Source organism: Narcine bancroftii, chromosome 3, assembly GCF_036971445.1.
Source record: "Narcine bancroftii isolate sNarBan1 chromosome 3, sNarBan1.hap1, whole genome shotgun sequence".
Classification (NCBI taxonomy): Eukaryota; Metazoa; Chordata; class Chondrichthyes; order Torpediniformes; family Narcinidae; genus Narcine; species Narcine bancroftii.
This window is the reverse complement of record NC_091471.1, coordinates 327609209-327622251: the sequence shown is the minus strand read 5'-3', so window position 1 is coordinate 327622251 and position 13043 is coordinate 327609209. Positions and strand designations below refer to the sequence as shown.

Sequence of the window (13043 nt, the reverse complement as noted above, 5' to 3'; positions counted from 1 at the left end):
AGCCATCTATTGCCCAGTGAGAGGCTCACATGGTTTGGATAATTTTAAGGGTCGACCCCGTTGCAGCTGGAGTTGAGGGCAAGGACAGAGCTTTTCTTCCTCAGACGACAGAAACCAGTCAGGATTTTAGGATCAATCTCGTTTTGTGGATGTCCTCATAAATGGTTTGACCAGAGTCTCCCAGTATGGTCTCCAAAAGTGATTAAAAGGCATTCATGCAGGATCAAAGATCGAATGGCATTCTGAGATTTTTGCAATAATCGTGTCCAAGAATAATTCAGGGTAGTGAATGCAAGACCTCTCACTCATTCTACCACGGTGCATTTATGGGTAAGAAGCATCAGATGTACAAAATCTGAAATAAATAAGTAGCACAATGGTTAAATTTTACTACAATCTCAGCACCTGCACCCTTCCGTGTTCCAGTGGACCCTGAGGGTGTACGTTTGCATATCCCTTTGATATCATTACAGCTCCTGGCCACTGAATTACCAGAGTCCTCTCTCCAATGATGGACTTAATTGTCAAACTTGCTCAAAACCCAAGCCCGTGTACACAGATGTTGCAGGCTCTGAATTCGTCTGCATGCTCCCTGGACATCAGAGAATCCTTGTTCTGCCACCTCCCCCATTATTTGTTGACACAATCACACACTGACAACAGTTCCTTTTACCTTTACAATGCAGTACATTTTAGAACCATAGAAAATTACAGCACAGAAAACAAACTATTCAGCTTTTCTCGTATGTGCTGAAACATCATTCCTCTAGTCCCATCGACTTGCATCCATTCCATAACCCTCCAGGCCTCTCCCATCCATGTATCTATCCAATTTATTCTTAAAACTTAAGAGCCCACGTCAGATGCCAGCTCGTTCCACACTCCCACCAATCTGAGAGAAGAACTTCCCCCTAATGTTCCCCCTAAACCTTTTTCTCCAAAGCTATGTCCTTTTGAATTTCTTTCTCTCAATCTTAAGTAGAAAGAGCCTACACACATTTACTTTGTCTATACCCCTCATAATTTTGTAAACCTCGATCAAATCTCCCCTCATTCTTCTACGCTCCAAGGAATAAAGTCCTAACCTGTTTAATCTTTCCCTGTAACTCACCTCCTGAAGACCTGGCCACATCCCAGTAAATCTTCTCTGCACTCTTTCTATCTTACTGATATCCTTCTTGTAGTTTGGCAGCCAGAACTGCACACAATTCTCCAAATTTAGCCTCACCAATGTCATGTACAACTTTACCATAACATCCCAACTCCTGTATTCAATACTTAGATTTCTGAAGGCCAAGATACCATAAGCTCTCTACAACCTTGTCCACCTGTGATGAAAGGAATTATGTATCTATATTCCCAGATCCCTTTGTTCCTCCACATCCTGAATTCCCAACCATTTATTGTGCATGTCCAACCTTGGTTTGTCCTTCCAAAATCCAACATTTCACACCTGCCTGCATTAACTTCCATCTGCCATTTTCCATTTTGCAGGATCAGTGAACACTCTCCCTTGATGGATTTTATACAGGTTGTGTACACATGCGTCCATGTATGAGGAGGGGGCGGAGGAGAAAGGCTATTGCACAAATCCCCCTTTACCTCTTTGCACACCAACCATCCTCTGACAAAACAAACCTGCTAACATCAACCCACCAACAGCATAGCCATGATCTTTCTCACCCCTTTGCATGTCCACCTTTGGATGATCACCAGCCACCCTCTCAAACCCTCCCACCCTGACAGTGCACCATGGCCACCCTCTGAAAACCTGACAGCCCCACCAACCCCTCCAATGTACCCGACCTTCATCAATGCCCTCTGCTGTTCTTGAAGCACTGCCTCTATGGAACACAACAGCACCCTCATGCACACACCACCACTACAATCAAGGTGCTTTTAGTTTTAGACATACAGCATAGTGTATTATTTGTGCGGCACGGTTGGCGGAATGCCTTTACAGCACCAGCGATCAAGACTAGGCTTGGGTTCAAATCCTGTATGTAAGGAGTTTGTTCACTCTCCCCATGTCAACGTGGGTTTTCCACGAGGGCTCCAGTCTTCTCCCACCGTTCAAAACGTACTGGTTAATGGGGTGCAAAATGGGCAGCATGGACTCATAGGGCCAAATGGGCCCGTTACCGTGCTCTAGTTTAAATTTAATGGTAACAGGCTCTTTTGTCCCACGACACTTTTACACCCAATTGACTTAACCCCTGCTAAGTTTTGAACGATGGAAGGAACCCAGAGCCCCCGGGGGAAACCCACGCAGACACGGGGAGAACAAACAAACTCCTTACAGACAACACGGGTTTCGAACCCCAGTCCCGATCGCTGGTGGTGTGACAGCATTACTCTAACCCTGCCACCCCAAACAACCCTGACCATCACAATCAACCTTGCTCCTGCAGCCCATACCATCCTTGTCAATGTACCCTTGTAGCTCAATGAGCACCTGCCACCTCTATCAACGCACCCTTGGCCCCCACCATCCCCATCAACACTCCTTTACACCTGTGTCTCCATCAGCACCCCCAACATCCTGCCAACAATCCTGTCACCCCCACCTCATCAATGAACCTCCTTATATTGCACTCCAAACCCCCTCCCCCCCATCCCTTTTGCACCCTCATGGCCACCAGCATTAGTGCGGGCTGCATAGCTAGTGCAACATTGTTGCAGCGCAAGTGTATTGTGACCAGGGGACTCAAATCCTGCGCTATCATGTCAGTGTGGCTGAGTGGGTTTTCCCTGGGGGCGCTGGTTTCCTCCCACTGTTCGAAAGGTTAAATGGACAGCACAGGTCCGTGGGCTGAAAGGTCCTGTTACCATGCTGTACGTCTAAACTTAAAAACATTTAAACATGCTCTTCCACCACTCCCACCCTTGTCAATGCCCCTTTACACTCCCATCCCAATACCCCAATGAACCCCTGCCAATGACCTCTTGCCCTCACCATGCCCATCAAGACCCCCACTAACATCCCCTTCACCCTTCCCACACTTGCCAACACTCCACTGCCCCCCACTATGCAACTCAGCACCCATTTAACCCATCCCCAGCAATGCTCCCATCCACCCCCACCATCCTTGTCAACGTCCCCTTGCCTCCACTATCACCATCAATGCCACCTTTGTCAACACCCCCTTCCTTACCATCATACCCTCAGACACCCACAGACCCTCCCCACCTCCTTCTCTGTTCCCTCCCCTCCCCAGCCCTATTCCTCCACCATCCCATCCCAACCCATCATCCCTCCCTCAGCCACCTTGCATCCTATTCCTACAGCAATCCCACTGCTCCCACCTACCAATCCCCTCGCCTCCCATCCCCACCCTAATCCCTGTGCACGTTGACGATGAATCATAGCAACCCCCTCCACCATCACCCGTCCAGTTCCCTCACCATGACCAGGAACGATAGCAGTGCTACCCCCTCCACCGTCTTTCCCCTCGTCCTCTCCAACCCTCACCACCGCCATCCACCCACCCCCCCCCCCCCCCCCAATTCCCCTCACCTTGACGCGGAACCGCAGCAGGGCCAGCCGCACACAGTGGGCCAGGCCGGGCGGAGGCAGGAACCACACCTTCGGCGGCGGCGTGCCCTTGTGCCGGACGTGGTTGACGATGAGCTGTGCGCTCTGGCGCTCCTGGTTCTGCCGCTTCACCCAGTCGGGCAGCCGCGCCTTGGCCAGCGCGCCATTGAAGGCTACCACCAGCTCGACGCCGCCGCCGCCGCCCCCTCCTCCGCACGCCCGCGCCAGCGACGCCAGGAAACCCAGCATCTGGTTCCACTGGCCGCCGCTCACCCAGTCGGTGAAGTAGCCGCCGTATAGGCGGTGCAGGCCCGTCTCGGCATCCAGCAGCAGCCGCAGCGGCGGCGGCGACGGAGGGGGAGGCGGCGGCGGGTAAGGCCTAGGCCCGGAGGCCCGGTGGCGGGCGGCCCGGGCCAGCTTTTGCAGCTCCACCGGGACCACCGCCCCGGCGCAGTGCTTCTCGATGAACTCTTGAAACCCTTGCACCCCCATATTTAACCTTAATTTATTTTTTTGTTTAAAATAAACCCTCTCCCTCAGCGCTTCATCTAAAAACAAAATGGCGGCCGCGACCGTTATTTTTCCGTCAGGGATTCCAATTTAAAAATAAAACGGGTAAGGGGGGGGGGCGAGACCACCCTCGGTCTCAGGCGTGTGGCGCCGCCATCTCTCCCCTTCTCCTTCTTCCCCCCGACGCCCGGGTGGTTTAATAACGGGGAGGAGGGCGCAGCATCTTTTTTCCGGCCGTCGGCACGCCTCCGCAGGCAGCCATCTTGTCTCCTCCTCCCTCCCTCCCTCTCATCCGCTCCCGTTTACCGCCCGCACGGGGGCGGATGGGAAATGTAGTCCATTTCCGCCTTCCCCGGCATGCTTGCACCAGGAGAATTACAGCTCCCGTCGGCCCACCGGGCCGCCGCGTTGTCATTTTCTCTCTTCTGTTTGCCGCCTCCGCGGGGGCGGACGGAAGGTGTAGTCTCGAGGCCGCCTTCAACGTGCGTACACGCCTTTGCGGGAAATGCAGCTACCGTCAGCGCCCTCGTTTCCCGCCTGCAGTCTCCCGCGCGGGGGCGGATGGGAGGTGTAGTTCCTATGGCTGCCTACTCTTTGCCGCACAAAGAACTACAGCTCCCGTCGGCCACCGGGAGCGCTTTTCCCCTTTCCCTTGGAAGAGCATGGATAACTACACTTCCCGTCATGCCCTCGCCTGATCTCTACTACGCATGCCCATTCTTTTTTTTTTTAAAAATCACAGCGAATATTCTACCTAGGGCACACCGCGATTTGAATGTTATAATCAAAATGGGAATTAGGTGATAAAACCCGCCACCGCCATCTCTCACCTACTTCCTCCTTCCCCGACCCCGGGTGCTTTAATCACCGGGAGGAGGGTACAGTATTTCTTTTCCTGCCGTAGGCATGCCTCCATGCCACCTGAATCCGCCCGCGCGAGGGAGAATGGGAGGAATAGTTCAGGAAACCGCTTTCACTGTGCATATTGGCAGGATGAAAACTGCAGCTCCCATCGGATACCGGGCTCCCTCCTGTTTCCTCTCTCCCTGGTTACCGTCAGCGCGGGGGTCGACGGGAGATGCAGTTCGATCACTACTTGCTCTGTTCTTGTTTGCCCTGTCGGAACTACAGCTCCAGTCGGCCGCCGCGTTGAGATAGGCGGACCGTGGTTGGCGTTTGATTCACACGTTGGGGTGGGACAGCAATGGGGAATAGCACTTCCCATCATGCCCCCGCCTGCAACTTGCATGCGCGACTGACAACCCTCTTCCAGCGGCGAATATCCTAACACATGAATACATTCCCCACCGCGCACCAGGAATTAAATTTTGTAATTGAGGAGGTGGGACGGGAAATAAAACTGACACCCGAAGGTGGGGGGGGGGGGGGTTTAATCACCGGGAGGAAGGGCAGCGTCTTTTATCCCAGCCAATATCTTATTTCCCGCGCAGGGAAGTGAAGTTCATCCGGCCGCACACTCTGCGCTGGTTTGCCGCTTGGAACTACAGCTCCCGTCGGCCACCGGGGCCCGTACCTTCCTCTAACCAACATCCCAAAATATGGACCAACTCCCATCACGCCCCGGGTCTCCCCCAGAATTTGACATTGACCATCTGGTATCACAATCAGTTTCGAAGAGGATATGCACGTTTAAATCCCTAAATGTCACAGTGCAACATGACAAAATTATTCCATTTTTAATAAGTTTGCAAATGATATTAGCAGGTTTGTTTTGTCAGAGGATGGGTGGTGTGCAAAGAGGTAAAGGGGGATTTGTGCAATAGCCTTTCTCCTCTGCCCCTGTATAACCTGTATAAAATCCATCATGTTCTCCTTGAGTCTTTTTCCCGGGGCCTCAGCTTTCCTCCCGGTTAGAAACATACTGGGTGGGGCTTGTGGCACTGTATGTCTGAATTTAATGGTAAAGGTTCCATTATTGTCAGATTTAGAATGTAAAATACATGAAATGCTTTAACTTTTGTCCACTGAAAGGCAGGCAGAGTCACCACTTTGTCCAGTGCCCCTCAGAGAAACCAACAGGACCTGTAGGTCTCCCCTCTGCTTAGCTTCAGAGATCAGACAATTCCAGGCTATTAGGCACTGTAAATTTAGTACAAGAGAAAGAGAGTCCCTTCAGAGACAGTTTCTGTCGATTCACCTCCAGTGCTCCCACAGCCTCTGCAGCCGCATAGTCTCTTGTCCGATCCATTGGCCGCCCGAGATCCAGATCCAAACCCAACGTTCCAGCCTCTGCCGGTAAGACATTTCAGGCACCTGAAACTCTCTATGTAAAAAAAAAACTTACCCCTGACGTCTCCCCTAAACTTCCGTCCCTTCACATTATACAGACGTCCTCTGGTGTTTGCTGATCCTGGCCATGCACCCTATCTATGCCTCTAATTGGGCCAGACATTCCCGCTCACTGCACTATAAACTTCACAATGTGCAGACCTCTATCAAGTCTCCTCTCATCCTTCTACACTCCAAAGAGAAAAATCCCAGCTCTGCTAACCTTGCTTCACAAGACTTATTTCCCAATCCAGGTCAATCTCCTCTGCCCTCTCTCGAGCTTCCACATCCTTCCTGTAATGAGGTGACCAGAACCAAACACAATTCTCTAAGTGGGGTCTCACCAGAAATTTGTAGTCGCAACATGACCTCTCAACTCTTGAACTCAATCTCTGTATTAATTAAGCCCAACATCACATAGGTCTTCCTATCCTCTTGACCTGCATGGAAACCTTGCGAGATGTATGGATTGGGACCCTGTTCATCCACGTTGTTAAGTATACACTATTCATTTTGTACTCTGATTAGTCCTTCCAAAATGCATCACCTCACAGTTATCCAAATGGAACTCCATCTGCCACTTCTATACTTACCTCTGTATCTTGTTCGTAACCTACAACCTTCAGTTCCATCCACAATTCCTCCAACCTTTGTATCATCCACAAACTTACTGAGCCATCCTTCTGCCTTTTACCCTGGCTTATCAAGAACCTGTCAATCTCTACCTTAAATACACCCAATGACCTGGCCTCCACAACTGCCTGTGGCAACAAATCCCAGATTGACTGCAGTCTAGCTGAAGACATCTCTGTTCAAAGTGGATGCCCTTCAATCTTGAAGTTCAGTGGGTGAGAAAGAATGATCAGAACTCTTGATTGGGAGTTTGGCCAGCACAGGACTCGATGTACTGAATGATCCCAGGGTAGTGTGGGTACTGTTATCTGTGTATGATGTGGACTGTTGGGGGGTGCTGTAGAGTGAAAGGGTGCCTCAAACAGGGAAGATGAGCTCTTGTCATACAAGTGATCTCCACTCAACCCCAACATCACAGCTTTGTCGTGCATCTGTGTACAATCACCATCCCTTTTAGATTTTCTTTCTTTGCAGCATGGATTCAGCAAAGGAAGGTCCTGTTTGACAAACTTACTGAAGTTCTTTGAGGATATTGAAAGAATATGGAGGAGATTTACTTGGATGTTGTCGGGTCTTCGGGGATTGAGTTACAGGGGAAGGTTAAACAGGTTTGGTCTTTATTCCTTGGAGTGTAGAATGAGGGGAGATTTGATTGAGGTTTACAAAATTATGAGGGGCATAGACAGAGTAAAGGCGAGTTGGCTCTTTCCACAGATTAGGGAGATCAATTCGAAAGGACATGGCTTTAGAGTGGAAGGTTTAGGGGGAACCTCTTCACTTAGAGTGGTGGGAGTGTGGAACGAGCTGCCATCCAACATGGTAAATGTGGGCTCACTCTTAAGTTTTAAGAATAAATTGGGCAGATGGACCTCTCCATCTGGAAACAGGTGGGAGTGTGGATCATGAAGGGTCACATGGACCTCTCCGTCTGGAACCTGGTGGGAACGGGTATTGTGGAGGGTCATGTTGACATCTCCACCCCGAACCGTTGGAAGTCACATCACCTGCCAATCAAGACTGGGCTCAAACCACCAATTAGAACCTGACCCTTGGCCCATTTAATCACATCAGATTAATTGGGCCAGACCTTCCCGCTCACTGCACTATAAACTCCACAATGTGCAGCAGCTCTTCCTCTTTTGCTCTTCAGGGCTGAGACAAACCCTGCTCCACTTCAGGTCGCAAACTGTTGTTGTGGAGGAGTCAGGAGCATTAGATGGCATTGGAGCCATGCCCATGTTAGACAACGAATGGCAGGTAGTGTACTGTAGTCTTTGATTGAGATAAGTCTGTAAAAACAGTTACTAATATCGGTCATGTTAAGTCCAATGTGACTGGCTACACTGTTGTGTGATTGAGAGTACTTGTGTGTTATCCCTGTTGCAATCCCCTTTGCTTGTGTTTCAGTAAAGGTTATTTCCACATTCAGCCCATGTGCAGACCCGCCACTCCTTGAACCCGTTGAACTTTTTCCTTCACATATGACAATGAGCCAGGATTTGAGAGGGTCCTGATTGTGTCAGAAGTTTGGATCTAGAGCGCAGGTGGCCGATTGAAGGAAACAGGAGTCCTTGCAGTCGCAGAGGCTGTGGGAGCGCTGGAGGCGAATCCACAGACACTCAGTATCTCTGAATGGACTTTCTTTTGCTTCTTTTTCTCTTGAACTGTAAGGAGCGCCAGGCGACACTAACGGCGGATCTTCAACTGCCTTATGACAGGAAGAAGGCACCTTTGTGTAATATTACATGTTCTGTACTATTACAATAAATCTTGAGAATATGCAAAGTCACACGCAGGTGGTCAAGGTCAAGATACCAGAGGAATCTGCAATTGTGAGACATTTGGGCAGGCCTCTGGAGAGGAAGAGGGCCTGTTCCGCTCTGCATGACCGGCTCTGGGGCGTTAAGGCTGCAGACCACCCAGGCATATTGCTTCTCTCTCTTCGTCGAGCATCTCGACTCTGTCTGGTGCAGTAGTGTGGATCTCCCAGTGGCCCACCCATTTCAAGTCCCTGTCCCATTCCCTTGCCAACATGTCTGTCTATGGTCACACATACTGTCAGATTGAGACCACCTGCAAAGTGGAGGAACAACACCTCAACTTCCATCTGGGCCATCCTCCAATTGGATGGCATTAACATCGACTTCTCTGGTTTCCATTAAACCACTCCTCCTCCATCACCTTCCCCCTAGCTCTCTTTCTCTCCCTTCCCGGTCTCCTCTCACACAGACGATCAATTCTCACCTCTCCTCTTATCACATCCAATTCACACCTGGTGTTGGTCTGGATTCCTCTCTCAGTCGGCACTCTCTGAATTCTGAGATTTCCTGCTTCTGGCTCATTCTGCTCCTTCCCTGAAGAAAGGTTCAGGCCTGAAACATTGGCGAGATATCTTTGCCCAGATGGAAAATCAAGTGCTGTTCTTCCACAATTATAGGTGGTCTTGGTGGGACAGTGCATCAGGCCGTGGACAGACATGTGAGTGTGGGAGTGGGGCGCAGAATTGAAGTGGTCAGCCACTGGGAGATCCCTGTCACAAATGTGCTCAGCAATAGGATCTCCCAGTCTGCGCCCAGTCTCTCCAACATAGAGGAAACCACAGTGGGAGCGCCGGATGCAGTACACGGTCACTGAAGATTAGAACATAGAACAGGCCCTTTAGCCCTCGATGACCCATAAATTCCTTCCTAAAAATGTACTAAACGCTCCCGAACCCATGACTGTCTATTTTTATTGCATCCGTGTGCCTATCTAAGAGCCCCTTAAATGCCCTTAATGTTCCAGCCTCCGCCTTCACCATCAGGCCCCCATAACTCGGTTAAAAAAAAACACCCCTAAACTTCCCTCCCTTCACCTTGCACCTTCCGGAGTTTGATGATCCTGCCCTGGGGAAGAGGCACTGGCCGTCTGCCCTATCTATGCTGTAGACCTCTATCAAATCTCCTCTCATCCTTCTACACTCCAAAGAAAAAAGTCCCAGCTCTGCTAAGCTTGCCTCATGAGACTTGTTTCCCAATCCAGGCAACATTCTGGTGAATCTCCTCTGCCTCCTCTCCAGAGCTGCTACATCCGAAACTGAATACAATTCTCCAAGTGGGGTCTCACCAGAGATTTGTAAAGTTGTAACATGACCTCTCGACTCCTGAACTCAAACCCCTGATGAATGAAGCCCAGTGTCCTGTAAGCCTCCTTCACTATCCCATCGTTGTTGAGTTGCTTCACTTAGGAGTGTTTGGGGCCCCAAATGGTGGTGAGGACGGAGGTGCAGGAGCAAGTGCAGACACAAGGGAAGGTGGCAAGAGGTCGACTGGTGGGGAGGGAGGATTGGACAAGGGAGCAGTCCCTGTGGCAGTCAGTCTGGCAGAGCATGAGGCCACAGACAGACAGGTCAGCAAGAGGAATTGAAATGGGAGATTCCCGCTACTGCGAAGGACACAGAACCAGTCTGACATCGCAGTAAACTGTGACCACACTGGCCTGAACAGGCTTCACTGGAGCAACCGTCCACAACGACATGTCCCACCCACCCTCCCCCACCCAGCAGCTGTGATAAAGCAGGCAGAACTCCTGAAGAAAATTAAATACACGTTACAATCAAAATGGTACAACATGGCAGGCCATCAACACGTAACATCGTGGCAGAGTCCGCATGCCACCGATCCAAAACGTTTCTCACAACCCGTTTAAAATTATTCACAGTTTCGTTTTCCTTTTGAAAATAAAAGAAAATGAGGGAGGCTGTCCCAAGGGCTGGGGCCGTGATCAGGGTTAAGGCAAGCGTTCGCTGATAGGGCAGGGATATGCAGGAGTTGGGGGAGGCTGGTTAACATCCAGCTGGGTGCAGGGGAAGAAGTGGGGGAGGATGGGAGAGTAGGACAGTGGTGGCGCGGGCGTGCGAGGCAAGGTGGGAGCAAGGCATGGCTCAGGAACAAACGCAGGGAAGGGACCGGGGGGGCGAGGGTGCATCTGAGGTGTGTATGTATGAAGTGAGCAAGGTGACAACAAACTGGTCCAGTCTCACAGTGAGGGGGTGGGGTGGGGTGGGGAAGAGGAGGAGGAAGGACCAGGAGGGGAGGGGTAGGGGGAGAGGTCTCTGCATTCCCACTTATTTCCTTTTACCCACCGACCTCATTTATTTCTCTCTCCTCCAATGACACCCTTCCTTCCTCTCTGGGGGCGGATTGCAGCGGGTGGGGTTGGTGGGTTAGGGACCACTCCCCACCCACAAAATTCCAGCCCCGGCCTGCAGGAAGGTGATGTTTGGAATGATGTAAGGGCCGAGGGAGATGGCATCTGGAAGAGGGGTGGGTGGGGTACTGGTTTCATAGCCGGGGTGGGGAGAAAGGATGAGGGGGAAGTTGCTGTAAACACCAGGTGCCTTGCCACCAGGTCTGCCTTGTCCAGGGACTTCCCTGCTCTCCCCTCTCCACCCTCTAACATGTAGGACTGTGCCTACTGGGGCTGCCGCTGGGGCCCGGGAGAGCCGGGGTTTGGCCCGTGGGCGGGGGGCGTTCCTGGCCGAGGGTTGCCCGTGATACGCGAGGTCGTGATCGAGTTCCACGGCACTGGGGCCGGCAAGGGCTGGATCCACCCGGCCAGGCTGGAGGCCTGGGGAAGTCTCTGTGGGAGAGGAGAAGGGGAGAGATTAGTCAGGGAACAGTCTCAACAGCCCCATCACTGCCATTCACTCGCTTCCGCCCCACCCTTAGCGACAGTGGAGACCCACAAGCATGCCCATAGAAATGGGCCCTGGAGCCAAGGGGAGAGTCCTGGCCCCTTTCTCTTCACCCTGGTCCCCTCCCCCACTCTCCTCCTCTTCATCTCAGTCCCTTCCCCCTCTGCCCAGCCCCCTTTCTTTTTGCCCTGGCCCCCTCCAGACCCAGGGAATCTTCCTTTTCCCAACTTCAGGGACCATGCGCTATACTCCCGAGAGAGGTCTCACCCACGTCTCATACTGTTTATGATGGTGGGAGGTCCTGCTCCTGGACTCAAGTGCACTCCCTCCCCACCACCCCCCCCCCCATCTGCCTGTGTCCCCACTGTCAAGGAACAATGTCCCTGTACCCCCAGGATCCCTCTGTTCTACAATACTCCGCACCGCATGATCTACCTGTGTCCCTACTGTCGGAACCATATCCCTTTAGCCCCTTTAAACTTTCCCCTTTCACCCTTAAACTATGTCCACTGGTTTGTATCTCACAATCTCAGAGAGAAAAAGCCTGCATGCCCTATCTAAACCCCTCACAATTTTAAACACCTCAATCAAATCTCATCCCCTATTCTTCTACACTCCAGGGAATAAAGTCCCAACCTGTTCAACCTGTCCCTGTAACTCAGTCCCTGAAGTACTGGGCAACATCCTAGTAAATCTTCTCCGCCCTCTTTAAATCTTATTGATATCTTTCCTGTAGTTCGGTGAATAAAACTGCACACAATTCTCCAAATTTGGCCTCACCATTGTCTTGTACAACTTTACCATAGCATCCCAACTCCTGGACTCAATACTTTGATTTCTGAAGGCCAATGTGCCAAAAGCTCTCTTTATGATCCTGTCCACCTGTGTTGCCACTTTCAGGAAATTATGTCTCTGTATTCCCAGATCCCTCTGTTCTACCACACTCCTCAGTGCCCGACTGCTTATTGTGTATGTTCTACATTGGTTTGTCCTACCAAAATGCAATATCTCACACTTGTCTGCATTAAACAACATCTGCCATTTTGCAGCCCAGCTGGTCCACACCCCTCTGTTCTGCTGCACTTCTCAGTTCCCTGCTCAGTGCCATCTTACTCACCATGCCAACCATACAATATCTTTAGTAGTGATCGAGATGGCAAATAACAGGGGACCCAGCACCTCTCCCCGTAGCACAGGCCTCCTGAGGAACGACCTTCCACTCCCACCTTCTGACTCCTACCATCCACCAGCACCCAGTTGACTAGATATACATTTTCTTTAGATATTTTGTTCAATCTCAAATTCTTAATTTTCCTGAGGTGAATAATCTTGACTTATTTTCTTACCAAGGTTTAATATCTCTTATTTATACTACAGTACAACTCCCACTATCCAAAATGG

The 13043-nt window shown here is 50.9% G+C and overlaps 2 protein-coding genes across 9 annotated transcripts in view; both read right to left on the bottom strand.

Moving 5' to 3' along the window:
* Nucleotides 1-4478, bottom strand: part of LOC138756873 (constitutive coactivator of PPAR-gamma-like protein 1) — a 37446-nt gene extending 32968 nt beyond the window's left edge. Inside the window, exon 1 of the mRNA XM_069923266.1 lies at nt 3518-4478. Within this exon, the coding sequence (XP_069779367.1) occupies nt 3518-4027 (510 nt within the window). The 5' untranslated portion in view covers nt 4028-4478. The remainder of the gene's footprint in view (nt 1-3517) is intronic.
* A 6061-nt stretch (nt 4479-10539) lies between these two features.
* LOC138759144 (serine/threonine-protein kinase WNK3-like) overlaps nt 10540-13043 on the bottom strand; it is a 134455-nt gene continuing 131951 nt past the window's right edge. For all 8 annotated transcript variants that reach the window (XM_069929131.1, XM_069929130.1, XM_069929137.1 and 5 more), the window contains one exon: nt 10540-11587. In XM_069929131.1, coding sequence (XP_069785232.1) covers nt 11420-11587 — 168 coding nt within the window. In that variant the 3' untranslated portion in view covers nt 10540-11419. The remainder of the gene's footprint in view (nt 11588-13043) is intronic.